This window comes from Solanum verrucosum, unplaced genomic scaffold (assembly GCF_900185275.1).
Source record: "Solanum verrucosum unplaced genomic scaffold, falcon-dt-bn FXZP01000121.1, whole genome shotgun sequence".
In the NCBI taxonomy this organism is placed as follows: Eukaryota; Viridiplantae; Streptophyta; class Magnoliopsida; order Solanales; family Solanaceae; genus Solanum; species Solanum verrucosum.
The window spans coordinates 1,047,783-1,063,993 of NW_026020509.1; the positions used below are offsets into that span (position 1 = coordinate 1,047,783).

The 16,211-nt window shown below is 36.7% G+C and overlaps 1 protein-coding gene across 7 annotated transcripts in view; it reads right to left on the minus strand.

Moving 5' to 3' along the window:
• LOC125809578 (uncharacterized) overlaps nucleotides 1-16,211 on the minus strand; it is a 56,027-nt gene that overhangs the window by 17,800 nt on the left and 22,016 nt on the right. For all 7 annotated transcript variants that reach the window (XM_049489168.1, XM_049489162.1, XM_049489166.1 and 4 more), the window contains 8 exons: nucleotides 12,781-12,844; nucleotides 10,375-10,523; nucleotides 10,140-10,267; nucleotides 10,001-10,058; nucleotides 9,572-9,669; nucleotides 6,420-6,504; nucleotides 6,218-6,283; nucleotides 6,079-6,138 (listed from right to left, as the gene is read on the minus strand). In XM_049489168.1, the coding sequence (XP_049345125.1) occupies nucleotides 6,079-6,138; nucleotides 6,218-6,283; nucleotides 6,420-6,504; nucleotides 9,572-9,669; nucleotides 10,001-10,058; nucleotides 10,140-10,267; nucleotides 10,375-10,523; nucleotides 12,781-12,844 (708 nt within the window). The remainder of the gene's footprint in view (nucleotides 1-6,078; nucleotides 6,139-6,217; nucleotides 6,284-6,419; nucleotides 6,505-9,571; nucleotides 9,670-10,000; nucleotides 10,059-10,139; nucleotides 10,268-10,374; nucleotides 10,524-12,780; nucleotides 12,845-16,211) is intronic.

Consider the following 16,211-nt stretch of genomic DNA (forward strand, 5'->3'; position numbering starts at 1 on the left):
GTGTACAATGTTAGTAGCAAGAAGGTGTTTGTCAGTAGAGACTAGAGATCTTGTAGTGGACGTCTAGCCACTATGATTGGGATCGAGATACTGTTGTGCAGAACCAAGGTGGGAGTACTTCAGTTGCAACTCCGTTAGAATAGGAATAGGTTTATACAATCCTATTAGAATAGGAATAGGTTTACACAATCCTATTAAAATAGGAATAGGTTTATACAATTCTATTTAGAATAGGAATAGGAATAGTAAATAGTATTCTACTTGGTAAAAGATTGTATTCTAGTGTCTATAAATAGGATTTCAATGTAATAATGTAGAAACAACACAACAATTCAATAATATTCTTTTCCTATATTTCTCACATGGTATCAGAGCCTCTACGATCTTGGTAGAAAATCAAAGAGCTTCCGCTGCCGGCGGGTGGCACCCATATATGCTGCCCGTCTGGCCAATGATTATGTTAGCAAAAGTTGGGTCACCGTGTATCTTTCTGGTGACTACTTTCTTATATCTAATTTGTGTAGCACCCATCATTCCGGTGACTACTTTTTCATATTTAATTTGTGTAGCGCCGTGCCATCATTCGGTGACTACTTTTTCATATTTAATTTGTGTAGCACTATGCCATCATTTCTGTGACTACTTTTTCATATATAATTTGTGTAGCACCGTGCCATCCTTCCGATGACTACCTTTTTTTGCATATCTGATTTGCGTAGCACCGTGCATCTCTCCGGACTACTTTTCATATTTAATTTGTGTAGTACCGTGGATTTTTTCCGAACTATTTTCTCATATTTGAGTTGCATAGCATCATGTGTCTTTTCAGTGATTCCTCAGATTTGATTAGCATAGTTCCATTCGTCTTTTTGGTGACTCCTCAAATCTAATTTGTGTAGGGTTGTGCCATCATTCTAACCCTACCCGTATAATTTTTCTTTTTCAGCAGGGTTGTGTCATCATTCCGACCCTACCCATATTATTTCTCTTTTTCAATGGGGTCGTTCCATCAATTCGAACTATCCTATATAATTTCTATTTTCTAGTTGGGTAGTGACATCACTCCGACCCTACCCATATAATTTTATTTCTTAGATTGTGACCACTTTTAGCCATCAAATCTATTACTCCGGCCAGTTTTTCAGTGACTTTCTTGTTTAATATCGACTCATCTATTGCTTCCAACACAATCCATATACTTTATACTAGATTTTGAGCACTTACAACGACCGTTGCACTGTGAAGAAGTCTATATGGAGCAACCACCTAATTTTGAGTTTGTTGCTCAGGGGGAGTTTAGTAGCCTTGCATGTTGATTATGATTATGTGAGTCACTCTATGGTCTGAAACAGTCTTTGCAAGTTTGGCTTGGGAAGCTCAACACTGTGATTTTATCACTCTGCGTTTTATCGGTATTACGCATCAGATTCAGTATTTCATGAAAAGATCAAGCACATTGAAATTGACTGACATTATGCATCAAATCCAGTATTTAATGAGAAGACAAGCACATTGAGATTGACAGTCAATTTTGTGAAGTCAACTGATCAACTTGCAAATATTTCACCAAGCCCCTCATTGGTCCTCGTATTAATTACATACGTAACAAGCTAGGTACATGAATTGTATGCACTAGCTTGAGGGAGAGTGTTAAAATAAGAATAGGTTTATACAATCCTATTAGAATAGGAATAGGTTTACACAATCCTATTAGAATAGGAATAAGTTTATACAATTCTATTTAGAATAGGAATACAAATATGAATATGAATAGTAAATAGTATTCTACAAATATGTCATCAAAAAAAGGATTGTATTCTAGTGTCTATAAATAGATCTCAATGTAATAATGTAGAAACAACACAACAATTCAATAATATTCTTTTCTTATATTTCTCACAAACTCCAAATCTGCAAAAGCTAGACTTGTAATTAAAGGTTATTCCCAACAATCTGGAGTGGACTTTGGAGAAACTTTTGCTCCTGTTGCGCGGCATGAGACAATAAGATCTTTAGTCGCTTTTGCAGCACAATACAAGTGGAAAATCTTCCATTTGGATATCAAATCTGCATTTCTCAACGGATTGCTTGAGGAAGACATTTATGTTGAACAACCTGAAGGTTTTACAGTTGTAGGTGAAGAAGACAGGGTGTACAAGCTTAAATGGGCTCTCTATGGCCTTAAACAAGCTCCAAGAGCTTGGTATAGTAGGCTAATGAGCCTACCTTGTACTTCAAAAGGCAAGATGATGGGATGTTTATTATGATATCAGTTTATGTCGATGATTTAATGATCACAGGTGAAAATCCTCTTGCAGTTCAAGAAGTGAAACGCTAGAAGTTTTCGAGATGTCTGATCTAGGAGAAATGAGTGCTTCCTGGGAATGGAGATATCTCAATCTTGTGAAGGAATTTTCTTGTCCCAAAAGAGGTATGCCTTGAATCTCTTAAAAAGGTTCAAACTTGAAAAGTGCAAAGCTATTGCAACTACACTTGTTGTGAATGAAAATTAATGAAGGATGATGGCGAAGAGAGGTTGATCCAAAAGTTTATAGAAGTCTTATTGGAAGCATATTGTATCTAACAGCTTCTAGGCCAGACATAATGTTTGTTGCGAGTTTGTTATCTCAATATATGCAAAGTCCCAGCAGTAAGCATTTTGGAGCTGGTAAAAGGGTGTTGAGGTATATTAGAGGGACGATTGATTATGGAATCTGGTATAGAAGTGTGGAAAACGGAGCTCTTTTTGGCTATTTCAATAGTGATTGGGGTGGATGTTTAGATGATTACAAAAGCACATCAGGTTACTGTTTTTCATTTGGTTCATGCATTTTTTCTTGGAGCACAAAAAAGCAAGATATTGTAGCTCAATCTTCAGCGGAAGCCGAGTATGTGGCTGCTGCATCTGCTACAAATCAAGCAATTTGGTTAAGAAAAATCTTGTTGGAATTGAATCTGTTGCCAAAAGAACCAACAATGATCTATGTGGACAATAAATCAGCCATTCTTATGGCTGAAAATCCGGTCCAGCATGGAAGAACAAAGCATATCAACATAAGGTTTCATGCTTTACGAGATGCTGAGAAGAATGGTGAAGTTAAGCTAGTGCATTGCATCAGTGAAGATCAGCAAGCTGATATTTTGACCAAGGCTCTTTCCACTAAGAAGTTTGAGTTTCAAAGGATGTTGCAAGGAGTTTCAATGAAAAATCTTAAGGAGTGTTAGGAAATTAAGATTTCTCTAGTAACTCCTAGATTGTAGATTTTTTGCAGTAGATAAGTCTTTTGATTTAAAATGAGTGGTGGTTAGTGAGCCACATATGTACATAGTTTGGTGTGAGATATTTTGCTTATTATGTGGTCGTAAACTTCAACCTTCTTCACTTTCAGATTTCTATAGCAATTTATAGCTGCGATTTCCTACTGTTTACACCTTGAAGTTCTTCTTCCTTTTCTTTGTAACAGGGTGAATATGTAAGAAAACTGTTCTGGAGGATTTTGGTTAGATGGACTCTTATCCTGATTTGTTCTCCATCTATTCAAACAAGAATGAAACAGTGAATTACTGCTGCCCTTCGAGTGGCTAAGTTTGCAATTCTTTGTGCCCTTTTCTTAAAGAGGAGCCGACCCGTTCCAATCAACATAATTAGCCGACCCAGACCCTTTCCAATTCCAATTTTGAGAAGCACTACGTTAACATCAAGCACATGAGGTAAATAGATCCAACACGGTGTGGTACCTTTCCACTATAACGGCGAAGCAACATCAAAATTCACAATGTCAATCTCGTACAACCGAGTAGTGCTATCTTAACGCTTCGCTCCTCAAATCACTCTGAATTTGTTGTGAATGAGTATATTCTCGTCCTTGGATAAATTTTTGAATTCCTATTCTACCAGATCTTTCACCTCATTTCGTGCCCTCTATATAAACCCACACCTCAGAACGCTGCTCTCCTACTCCTTACGTTTCCCCGGAAAGAGGAAACTTCCCAAATATTCTCACTTCCATCTCTCTACTGTAAGAAATAATACTGTTTGAATTTTCTGTGATTTTGTCGGTTTCAATGTTTCTAGGGTTTCTTTTCTCTGTTTTAGTGCTGCTCATTCTCTGCTTCTCTCTTTGACCTTATTCTCTTGTCCTTCTTCTTCACTCTATTACTTGCAGGTCGAATTGGTATAAGTATACAATTTTTTTTTCTTTTCGAATTTTACTCCATTTCTAATTCTACTCTTCTCTCTTTAGATCTCTAATAAGTTTTGCGCTCATGAGACTAACTAATCTTCAAGTAACAAAGACAATGCAATATGTCCTTTTTTAAATTTTTTTGTTGCCTCAATAACGTGGTCCAAGTTTCTTGTAAGGTGCATTAGCTTGTTTACATCTTTAAATCGATCATCATTTTGTTAAATGTGCAGTAGTTACAGTGTTGTAGTGTTTGATACTAAATGGAGTTGTTTCTGGACGAGCGAAGCGTTGAGATAGCACTACTGGGTTGTACGAGATTGACATCGTGAATTTTGATGTTGCTTCGCCGTTATAGTGGAAAGGTACCACACCGTGTTGGATCTATTTACCTCGTGTGCTTGATGTTAACATTGTCAACTGAGTGAGTACTTCTCAAAATTGGAATTGGAAAGGGTCTGGGTCGGCTAATTATGCTGATTGGAACGGGTCGGCTCCTCTTTAAGAAAAGGGCACAAAGAATTGCAAACTTAGGCACAAAGAATTATCTCACGGTGACTAGACCGGACATCTCTTTTCATGTGAGTGTCGTAAGTCAGTTTATGACTTCTCCTTGTGATAGTCATTGGGATGCAGTTGTTCGTATTCTGCGATATATAAAGTCAGCTCCTGGTAAAGGACTACTCATCGAGGATCAAGGCCATGAGCATATCACCAGATTTACAGACGCTGATTGGGCAGGATCACCCTATGATAGACGTTCCACATCCGGACTGTTTTAGTAGGAGGTAATTTGGTGTCATGGAAGAGTAGAAACAAAGTGTGGTTGCTCGATCTAGTGCAAAAGCAGAATATCGAGCAATTGTTGTAGCAACTTGTGAGCTAGTTTGGATCAAACAGTTGCTTGGAGAACTGAAGTTTGGAGAAACCGGTCATATGGAACTTGTGTGTGATAATCAAGCAGCCCTTCATATCGCATCAAATCCAGTGTTTCATGAGAGGACTAAGCACATTGAGATTGATTGTCACTTTGTTAGAGAAAAATACTCTAAGGAGATATTGTTACTAAATTTGTGAAGTCAAATGATCAACTTGCAGATATCTTCACCAAGTCCCTCACCGGTCCTCGTATTAATTACATTTGTAACAAGCTAGGTACATATAATTTGTATGCACCAGCTTGAGGGGGAGTGTTAGAATAGAATAGGAACACACAATCCTACACAGAATAGGAATAGATTATAGTCTCCTATTTGGTAAGGAATTGTATTGTAGTGTCTACAAATAGGATTCTCTATGTAATAATTAAAACAACAATTCAATAATATTCTTCTCCAATATTTCTCACAATAACTATTTTTCAATTTCTTTGTTCATATATTTGTCACTCATGTTTATAAATTATTAGTCTTAGACTAATGTATTTGTTTCTTTTTCTCCCTCTGCACCTATTTTCATTAAAGCCCATGCTTTATTTGTGTTTTGCGCTTAAAGCTCCAACAGATCTTTAGAGCCTTTTTGCACTTTTTGCTTTTGATAACACTGCAAATTTCAAAAAAAAAAAGAAGACAGAAAACCATAAAACTACCGAAATCTTCCCTTTTTCTCCTTCTTACTTGACTAGCATTCTATTAATCTCTTTCCATGTTTTATTCCTTAATACTATTAACCCTTAGATAGCCAATGAAAAGCAAAAGGGTACAAAGCCCAAAAGGAAATTAAGTAGACATCAGAAACTGCAATGTTCAATGAGATTTTCATTGATTAACCCTAATGTAACTTTTTAAGGCCACTAGCCTATCGTTGCTGAAGAAGGTCAATTTAATATTACAGTTTTCCCAAAACTATGATTGAAGTGCAACTTGCCCTTTCTTTGGATGACACCCAACGTTACCTGTGTAGTTGCATGTGGAGAATGAATAGCTCGGTCAAGAGAAGCCAGTGTCTCCAGTACCTATACATATTTAGAGAAAGCAAATATTAGGAGCTATAGTTCTAACCTTTCGGTAGATGCAGATAGTGGACTAACTCACCAAGCTCCATGAAGGACCTAAAACATTATGCAGCCTATGAGATATGTTGAATAGTGTTCTTAGTGCCTGGGATACAGAAGCATTAGTAATAACATTATAAGTTGCTCAAAAACCATATATCATGAAATAAAATTGGCCCTGCAAAGTAAAATGTGAGAGGAATTTTGCAATAGATACTACAAATACGACAAACAACAAAAACCTGCACATTCTTAGGAGTAAGAACAACAGTTTCCCTTGGCTCAAGCAATGCTTCTGACCGCTTAGATCCAGGAGATTGTACCACACTGTAGATTGTTAATGAGCATGTTAATCCAACAAATTGCACATAACTTTTTCAAAGAAAAGTAAAACATATGATCGAACATCATCCTAATTACATCCAGCTTGATGTGTAGATTAGCCAACTAAAAATATAAAATAAGTAACCACTTTTGTACGAACTTGTGTACTTAATTGAGCAGCTGAAGTCTTTGGGCTACAAAGTGAAACTCCATAAGTGTAGGTTCCAATAAATCACTACATCAACTGTTTCTCTAAAAACATAGGACAGGGAGAGGATAGTCCATCATTATCTTAAAGTAGCTCGGCTACCCACACAATCTACCGAGGGGGTCAATGGATGGCACATAATAAATGCTTTCAGCCTCGAACACTAGGCCTTCTGAAAATAAAAGAAAATTCTTTATTTTCTGATTTAATTAGAAAGAAAATATCTACCTCAGATAGCAAGGATAACTTACATCCAGATTAAGGTAGGAGAATATGAAAAATATTACAGCGACAGGACAGTGCTTCAATATCAGCTTTCTATCCAGCAGCAGTTCTTTAATTTTATATTATGAGGAACACGACAATTGTACAAACTTACACACCAACTGTTTTTTTTTTTTTGGAACTAGTGACATTTGTGTATTAAAATCAGTACTTAAGGTAGTACTGGACAAACCATTTTTACAAAAGAGGAAGGTACAAAGACGTCCAAAACTGAGCCTACTATCTAGAAAGACCCTAACACATCTAGAATTAACTCAGTCTCACTAGAGTAAACTTTTGTACACCAAAAGCGGAACAGCAAAATACATTTAAGTTTAATCTCCTGTACATGGCTACTCCTAATTCCAAAACATCTGTCATTTCTTTTTCTCCATATAGTCCACCAAATGCGAGTAGAAATTATCCTCCATCTGTCTCTGTTCCTAGCACCAAATCCAGCTTCCTCCCAACTGACAAGAGTGTCATCAATCTTACTTGGCATTGTTCATGAAATGCCTCTGAGATTGAAAAAAAATCTGCCATAGTTGATCTGTGACTTTTCAGTGTAGAAAGAGCTAACTGTCTCAGCATCCCTTCCACAAAGGAACACCTACCGCATACTGGAATTCCCCCCTTTGTAAATTATCAAGAGTTAAAACAGCCTCAGAGTCAAGTGAAGCATGTCATTTTATGTGGCAATTTGACTTTCCATACGTTCTCCCAAGGCCACTAACTAATCTGAGCATCTTTTCGGTTTGTCATCTTGTATCCCTCCTTCACCTCATATATGTCTTTTCTATGCCCATTGCACCATAGGCAATCTCCTCCGCTTTGCAGTCCATGAAAATTCTCCAAATACTTGTACAGTTCATTCACTTTTGAAATTTCTCAGTCACTTAAATGTCTTCCGAGGACCAAATCCATCCTTGTTGTGTCCACATTTCAGTAACTGTCTTGTGCTGGTGTTGAGCCAAAACAAAGATATCAGGAAATAAGACGTGTAAGCTGTCAGGACCCATCCACTTGTCTGCTCAAGAGAGAGTCATGTTGCCATTGTGGACCTTGTTAGTAGATTTACTTTTTAGAGAAGGCCACAAGAGCCGAATGGATATCCAAAGACTTACAACATAAGGAGTAGTAACTTCTTTACTTACCTAATTGTCCCGATCCCCATATTTGGTTTTGATGATTGTTGATTTGTAAATATCTAAGTGTGATTAGATATGATTTTGTAGGACTTAAATTGATATAAGAATCATTATCAGATATGCTATTGAATAGGTTAGGATATTATTGAATAGTGTTAGAATAGAAATAAGTATTTCCTACTTAGAATAGGAATAGGAATAGGAATAAGAATAGGAATCCTAGTTGGAAAAGGATTCCAATGTAGTGTCTATAAATAGGGTCTCAATGTAACTATTTAGATACACAATTCAATAATATTTTTCCCATATATTTCTCACATGGTATCAGAGCATTCACCGTGTCAAATTCCGGCGACGATGGTTGGGACTGATTTGTGTCATCTTTTGTTCTGAAGGTGTTGTGTGAAAGACAACACCATCACGAGGCTCGGGAAGCTCAGGAGACCGAACCCCAATTAGATCCACCGGAAAACAACCCCTCACGCGCCGTTAGAAGGTGGAAGTTTTCTGGTAAGATCTGGTCACGCGTTGGCGCGAGTGCTGCTCCGGTCATCTGTTTTCGAGCAGTTTTCTTTTGTTGGGGGTCGTCCAGTATTTCTGACCAGAACCCAGTCAGTTTTCTCCAGATCCGATCACCGGAATTAGGGTTCCGGTGATTTTCAGGCAGTTTCCGGCGAAAGCAGACCACTGTAGGGCAGTTTCCGGCAAGTTCCCGGTAAAATCAGAATTTTCAGGCCACTGTGGGCAGATTCCGGCATGAAAAGTTGTGACTTTTATGAAAAGTTGCGACTTTAATGAAGAGTTGTGATTTTTATGAAAAGTTGCGACTTTAATGAAGAGTTGCGACTTTTATGAAAAGTTGTGACTTTTATGAAAGGTTGTGATCTTTCTGAAGGGTTGCAACTTTTCCAAATAGTTGTAACCTTTCTGATAAGACACAATAAATATTTGTTCACACTACCATTTGTTGTCTATAAATAGAGAGATTTCCTCTCATTTTAAGACAACGAAAATTCTAAACCTCTTCTTCTTCACAATTAAATATTTGTGTACTTTACTCATGTTGAGTGGCTCAGTGACAACATTGCTTATGTTATAGATCATGGTATGTATTTTTACAATCATTAATTTATAATTATGTTATTAAGGATAAATGATAAGATGTAATAATTTTTATTTTCCTTTACATTATTAATCTTTTATGTAAGATAATATAGTATTTTAGTTTTAGTGACTGATAGGTTTAAATATTATTTTATATTCTCCGTGATATTAAATTCCCTCGTGAAGCGCGGGTAATTTTACTAGTTTATAATATATTCATAAATAAAAATTGTATTTATAAAATGTAATTTTTTAATAGAAAAATATATTTTGATTCAGTAAAATTCATTCTGTAACAAGTAAAGAAAGTCATGGCCAAAACAGGAAAATTTGCATTGAAATTTACCTCCTCTTCTCTACTTCAACAGGTATGCCAATTGTGAATTTGCAAAGGGATGCAAGGAAAGAATTCAAAGGCTCTACGGCATGAAGTATTCCACAGGCCTGAGCAACAAGAAGTTCCATTCATCATCACGAATTTCATTTTTTTTGAGAAGGTAACATTTGTGTATATTCATTGAACCAGTGCATGGGTTGCACTGAAAACCATATTTACAGCTTGTCAAAAAAGTAAGAAAACTAAATCTGAATCCTAACAAAAACCTGGGATATCTATAATGGATTCAGTGTCCTCTAAATACATCTGTTTGCCAAGTAATTTTCCATGAACATAACACCAAATTCCCTTGATCTCAATCGATGCACACAATTCAACTGAAGGCCAATATTGCAGGAACAAATACAGTATGTGGAGATCTAATTTGACCAAAATTACCTGAGTAAATGCTTGATAGCCTTTTAGTATTTCCAAAATAATAGCCTCCCCCTGAGACCTTCAATGTACATCACAGATGAAAGTAAGTACATACAGCATTTTTTAAGGGTTCATTCATAGATATGAAAAATATACATACTTTGCTAAGATGAACGATAAAGCATCAAGAATGGTCAACCACATTGAGTCAACCATCGATACACAAAGAAGTGCAGTTCTTCCGGTCAATTTCGCTGGTGGATCAGACTCACATCTTGGAGAGTCAAGCTGGTCACTCCAAGACAAAATATGAAGTAGCAAGTATGTCATATGACTAATTGCCTTTCAGATATATAAAAAACGCCAAAGAGAAGGACATCAACTCAACTAATTACCTCACCCATGTCAACCGCCTCATCTGTTAAAGTAGCCACAGTGAAAACAACTCCTAGTAGGCCCTCAATTGCTAAAGTTATTGCATGTGCTTCGCTTGCAACTAAAACGGCAGCATTTGATGCATCACTATCTAAGCTCCACTCAATCCCTATAAGACAAATTGCTCAGTGATTAGTGTTATTAGTTAAAATTAACATATCCTAGTGATAAAGGTTTTGCAAGATATGACTCTAAGACAGTGATAAGGCTAGCAAAGTACAAGGGAAGGAATTGACCCCCTGCCCCACCTTCAAAATGGAGCTCCCAAGTCTACCCACCTATCAGAAGGAGGAAGAAAATAGACAAGTAAAGCCTAGCGCATCAATTTATTGTTTATATAGAGGAACCAAATGATATTTAATTACGTCGCATTTTAGCATCACTAAGCACCACGATACTCAACCAAATTCACATTCATTTCCTTTTCCCAACCAACAGAATTAGGTATATATCTGAACTCCCTAGAGCTTGCAATCATAAAAGTCTAAGTGATATCGGCTTTTAAGCAAAGCTTCAGCATTTCTACTTCGCGAGCATAGGTACATAACATATGTTGAAAATTCAGTCTTTTATTACAGTTCTTAATCCAATAGGAACATAATCAGTGGCTGTATTCTCATTGATGCACTGCATTTCAATGAGTTCCACCTAGCACACCAAGGAGGGACTAGCGAGAAGTAAAAGAAAGGAAGGACAAAATCATGTAACTTATTTGAAAACAAATACATAAGAACAAAGGTAATGGAGTTTTGTTGTAGGTAAAAACCTACACTGATTTATCGGCTAAGGAGGTTTGACAGTGTGCCTGTTGAACACATTTTACAATTTGAGATTCACTATTTTCTGTCTACAGCTTGTCTCTCGGGTACTCCCAATATTATCAAAAAAATGAATTGTGCCTAAACTTTCTATAGAGAGAAGAACTAGTTAGTAAAGTAAAAAAGCAGATGAATCTAAACATTCTATCAAGTTACTGAAGAGAAGGTTCATCATAGAGCCTATCATATTAGAAAACCTGACAATTGACTAAAGTACAGAGTGCATGCTAGTTTCACTGTGCACCAGTTTATAAAAATATAATATAGGTAGACTAAACATTCTCCTAAAATATCTAATACCTTCTAACAAAACAGGGAACAAATGGATCATCAGGACAATTTGACAAGTCAACAACTGAAGGAGTAGTTTAGATTGCTTCAGATGAAAATCAATTATCAATGAGGTCCTATAACGTGTCAATATGAACAATTTGGTATATATTTTCCATTTGAACTAGTCTGCCAAGAATCACTTATCCAATAAATAGGGTGTGGGACATGATATTAGCAATTGATGTGTTGTTTAATATAAGAAGAGTTAATAAAGCACAAGAATAAGAAGTGATAATGAGAGTGAATATATTGTTGGAAGTAAAAGGCATCATGTAGCATATAGGATTTCGTGTCACAGTGAATAATAGAATTAGTTGTCCAAATTTAAGGTGTAATTATTCTTTTTATGCATAAAATTACCAGAGCTTGAGTGCCAAACTACTTGAACTATTCACAAGTCACTTTCTCAGTCTTATTCTCCTCGGGTCTTTCTTACAATATTCTCAGGTATGTCTTGTTTAGTCATTCCCTACTATCAGCTGACCATGTTATGTCTCATTTTTGAATGCTCTCCTGGTTCAGGTTTTTCATGGATAAGCTTTTCTAGTTGTGCCTACCATCACTGACCCCGCTATTCTTTTTTCCTATCCATACTATACGTCCTTATGGGAAGATCAATATATTTTCATGCCTAATCCAGATGTTTTAATTTCAAAAATATTGATAACCATGCATGACAGTTTGGAACAAATGCCAACACATTCTCGGGAATAGAATTGATACCCACTATGAAACCAAATCCGCCACAAAGTATACCTGCATCATTCAAGCTTTGTTTTAAAAGTTGCTACCACTTTACTATCTTTACTGTTAACCATTTTAGTTTAAAATCCACTGAAAAAGATCACTCTTCAGGGTATATAAGTTGGTTAACATTTGTGGAGAATCATATTATGTTGTCGCTTCTCTACTTTTTACTGCTTGTATATGAGAGATATTTTCATTATTAATAAGATTATTTACCTTGTCAAATAAAGATCACTCATTAGGGCACTCCAGCATTTTACTTCACCATATCTAAGTAATCATTTACAACAATCATTAAATCAATGAGTCAACTATCGCTGCTAAAGGTAATTGACGTACTCGGGAATCCTAAATAACTCATTTGAACTTATCAACAAGCCAAACGAGTCAAAATTTGTTAATGTCCAAAAGATATTGTGTTTCAGTCTCCACCAAAAATTGAATCAGAGAGCAAGATGATGCAAATACCTTTTGCTTTACTACTAAACATTCCAGCTACAGCAGCAAGGCTCTCCTCACATGTGTCTTGAAACTGGATATAGAAGAGAGAATTAATTTGAGTTTATTCCCAAGGAAACCATAATTATATAAGATGACATCAGAGATAAAGCAAAGAACGGAGAATGAAGCTGAAATCAAACAATGAGAGTGTTTAGTCTAAAATAAAGAAGACCCGGAGAAAACCTTAAATCTTTACATCGAAAAGGAAGTTACATACACATTGATGTTGAGAAGGGCCAACAGTTTCTTTTTTTCCCTACAACTAAATCAAAATTTATTGCCTAGGCTGCCGGACATGGAGGAGTCAGTTCGTGACCTCTCTTTCACCCCCCCCCCCTCTTCAATCCTCTTCAGACTGTGTTGCGCTTGTGTTTCTGAAACCCCAAAACAGGAGAAATCATCGTCTTTTGCTAGCTTGCGCACTAGCTCTTTATTAGGATGAGCATTGTGTCGTCAATTATTATTGTTGATTAATTGCCTCAGTTACTGCAGTAACTAGGGATTTTCTCCAGCTTTTTAGCCATCTTCAGCAGTTTAAGCTAGTTGCTGTTTTTTAGGAGTTAGTTGTTATTTTTAGGAGTTTATTTACCGTGGAATCATGTGCAAAGTAGTTGCTTAGATATAAGCTCTAGTTGTTGCATTTTTTCTGTATTTAAACAAAATTTCAGTTCAACGAAAAATTATCTTTCCAGCAGCAAATATTTCTCTTCTTCTTCTTTCCTTTAATTATGTTCTAAGAGTTGATGTTAAGCCTAAAACCTCCAACAAAAGTGGTATCAGAGCTCTCTTCTTGAGGGACCGTAACTGAGTGAAACTCATTTTCCTTCTCCTTTTTTTCTTATACGGATTCAGAAACTCCTTTCACTGCACTAGCACCACATGTCTTCAAAGGCGAATGCTATCATGTCTGGGCAGCAAGAATGGCACATATGGAGGTAAATGATTTGTGGGAAGCTGTTGAGGAGGACTACGAAGTTCCTCCTTAGCCTGCAAATCAAACCATGGCGCAGATAAGGAAGCACAAGGAGAAGAAACAAGAAAATCAAAGGCTAGAGTGACGTTATTTGCTGCAGTCTCATTTGAAATCTTTGTCAGGATTATGACAATGAAATCAGCATTTGAGGTTTGGAATTTCCTAAAGAAAGAATACGACGGAGATGAATGGATCAAAGCAATGTGTATTCTCAACCTGATAAGAGAATTTGAACTTCAGAAGATTAAGGATTCAGAGACGGTCAGAGTATTCTGACAAATCACTCAACATTGCCAACAATGTAAGTTTACTTGGCTCTGAATTTCCTGATTCAAGATAGGTTCAAAAAATTCTTTTAACAGTCCCTGAAAGGTTTGAAGCAACTACTTCCTCGCTGGAAAATTCCAAGGATCTGTCACAAATTAGATGGCACCATCAACAAGCACAAAGCCAGCCTCGTTGTAAAGGGGTAGTATGCTCAAATTTTGGTTATTCATTTCACAGACACATTTGCTCCTGTTGCTAGATTAGAAACCATTACATAATTGTTGGCTATAAATAATTGCGCAAAAGGTTGGAAAGTGTTTCAGTTGGACGTTAAATCTGCAGTCTTGAATGGCTTTCTTGAGAAGGAAATTTATGTTGAGCAACCTGATTGATTTTCAGTCAAAGGGCATGAAGATGAAGTGTATCAGCTCAAAAAAATGTTGTATGGACTAAAGCCCCAGTGCTTGGTACAGCAGGACTGATGAGCATTTGGTGCAACTGCTTTAGAAAATGCCTTTGTCAAAAGAAATACACTAAAGACATTTTGAAAAAGTTTAGAATGGAAAATTGCAAAGAGACAACTACAATGTGACAGAAGGAGAAGTTGAACAAAAATGATAAAGCTGAAAAAGTGGATGAGGCTCTTTACAGGAGTTTGGTTGGATGTCTCATTTTATATGTTGGAAGTCCTCTATCAAGATTCAATAATTGTGCAACTGACACTCATTTTAGAGCAGATAAAAGGGTTATAAAATATGTTAAGGGAATATTGAATTTTGGAATCAAGTTTTATGTAAATCAAAAGTAGGTGCTGCAAGGGTATTCCAATAATGACTAGGGTGGCTCTTCCAATGACATGAAAGTACTTTTGGTTATTGTTTAATCTTGGATCAGGGGTATTTTCTGGGTGTTCTAAGAAGCAAGAGATTATTGCAAAATCAACGGCTGAAATTGAATTCATTGCAGCAACAGCGGCTACAAATCAAACCTTATGGCTTAGAAAAGTGCTACTTGATATGAATTTAAAGCAAGAAAAGTGCACAGAGGTGTTTGTGGATAATCAAGCAGCTATTGCTATCTCAAATAATCCAGTTTTTCATGGAAAAACCAAGCATTTCAATATCAAATTATTCTTTCTCAGAGACGCGCAGAAAGAAGGATCTGCTGGGTTAGAGTATTGCAAGACGGATCTTCAACTGGCGGATATTTTTACAAAAGTGTTGCCAAGAAGCAGATTTTCCTCAAAGAAAGACTTGGAATTTGCAGCAACTGAAGCAAGGTGAAGTGTTGATTAATTGCCTCCATTACTGCAGTAACTAGTCAATAGGAGTTGTTGGATTTTCTCCAGCTTTTTAGCCATCTTCAACAGTTTAAGCTAGTTGTTGTTTTTTAGGAGTTTATTTATCATGGAATCATGTGGAAAGTAGTTGCTTAGACATAGGCTCTAGTTGTTGCATTTTTTCTGTATTTAAACACCATTTCAATTCAATGAAAAATCATCTTTCAAGCAGCCAATATTTCTTCTCTTCTTCTTGCCTTTATTTTTGTTTTTAGAGTTGACGTTAAGCCTAAAAACTCCACCAATTATCGCCACGTTGTCACTGATTTCTGTTGTAGCCAAACCAGCCAGTTTGGTTTTTTTAAAGAGAGCTAACCGGTCTAGATCTATTATTGAATCGGTTTAAATTGTATCTCAACACCGGTTCACTAGTCTAAGGGTAATGACTTTCCCCAGTCTCCTTTGTGCCCTACCTTTATCAAATTCAAACTGGCCATTGACTCTTTATCCCCTATCCATCATCTGTGTGTCCTCCATACCTTCCGGTGGATGAGCTGCTAACTCCCTTATGAGAGTTTCTTCCAACCTCCTCTTTTTATCCTCCCACCCTCCTCTTCTCCTCCTCGACCAGGCCCCACTTTAAAATTTTCGGGCCAAACTCTGGTGTAAACCAGGGCCTAAATATTTTGCCCCCCCCCCCCTCCTATAGACACTGGTACTCTCCCACTCTTTCTCACCAAAACTGTTAACTCTAGAAACATCAGTACGATTGCAATTCACCTCAATAGCCCCACACTCGAGAGCTCATAACACCAAAGATGTAAAGGTAATCATATGACAATCACCACCCCAGTTCCATCTCTCTTTCTGTAGAGTTCC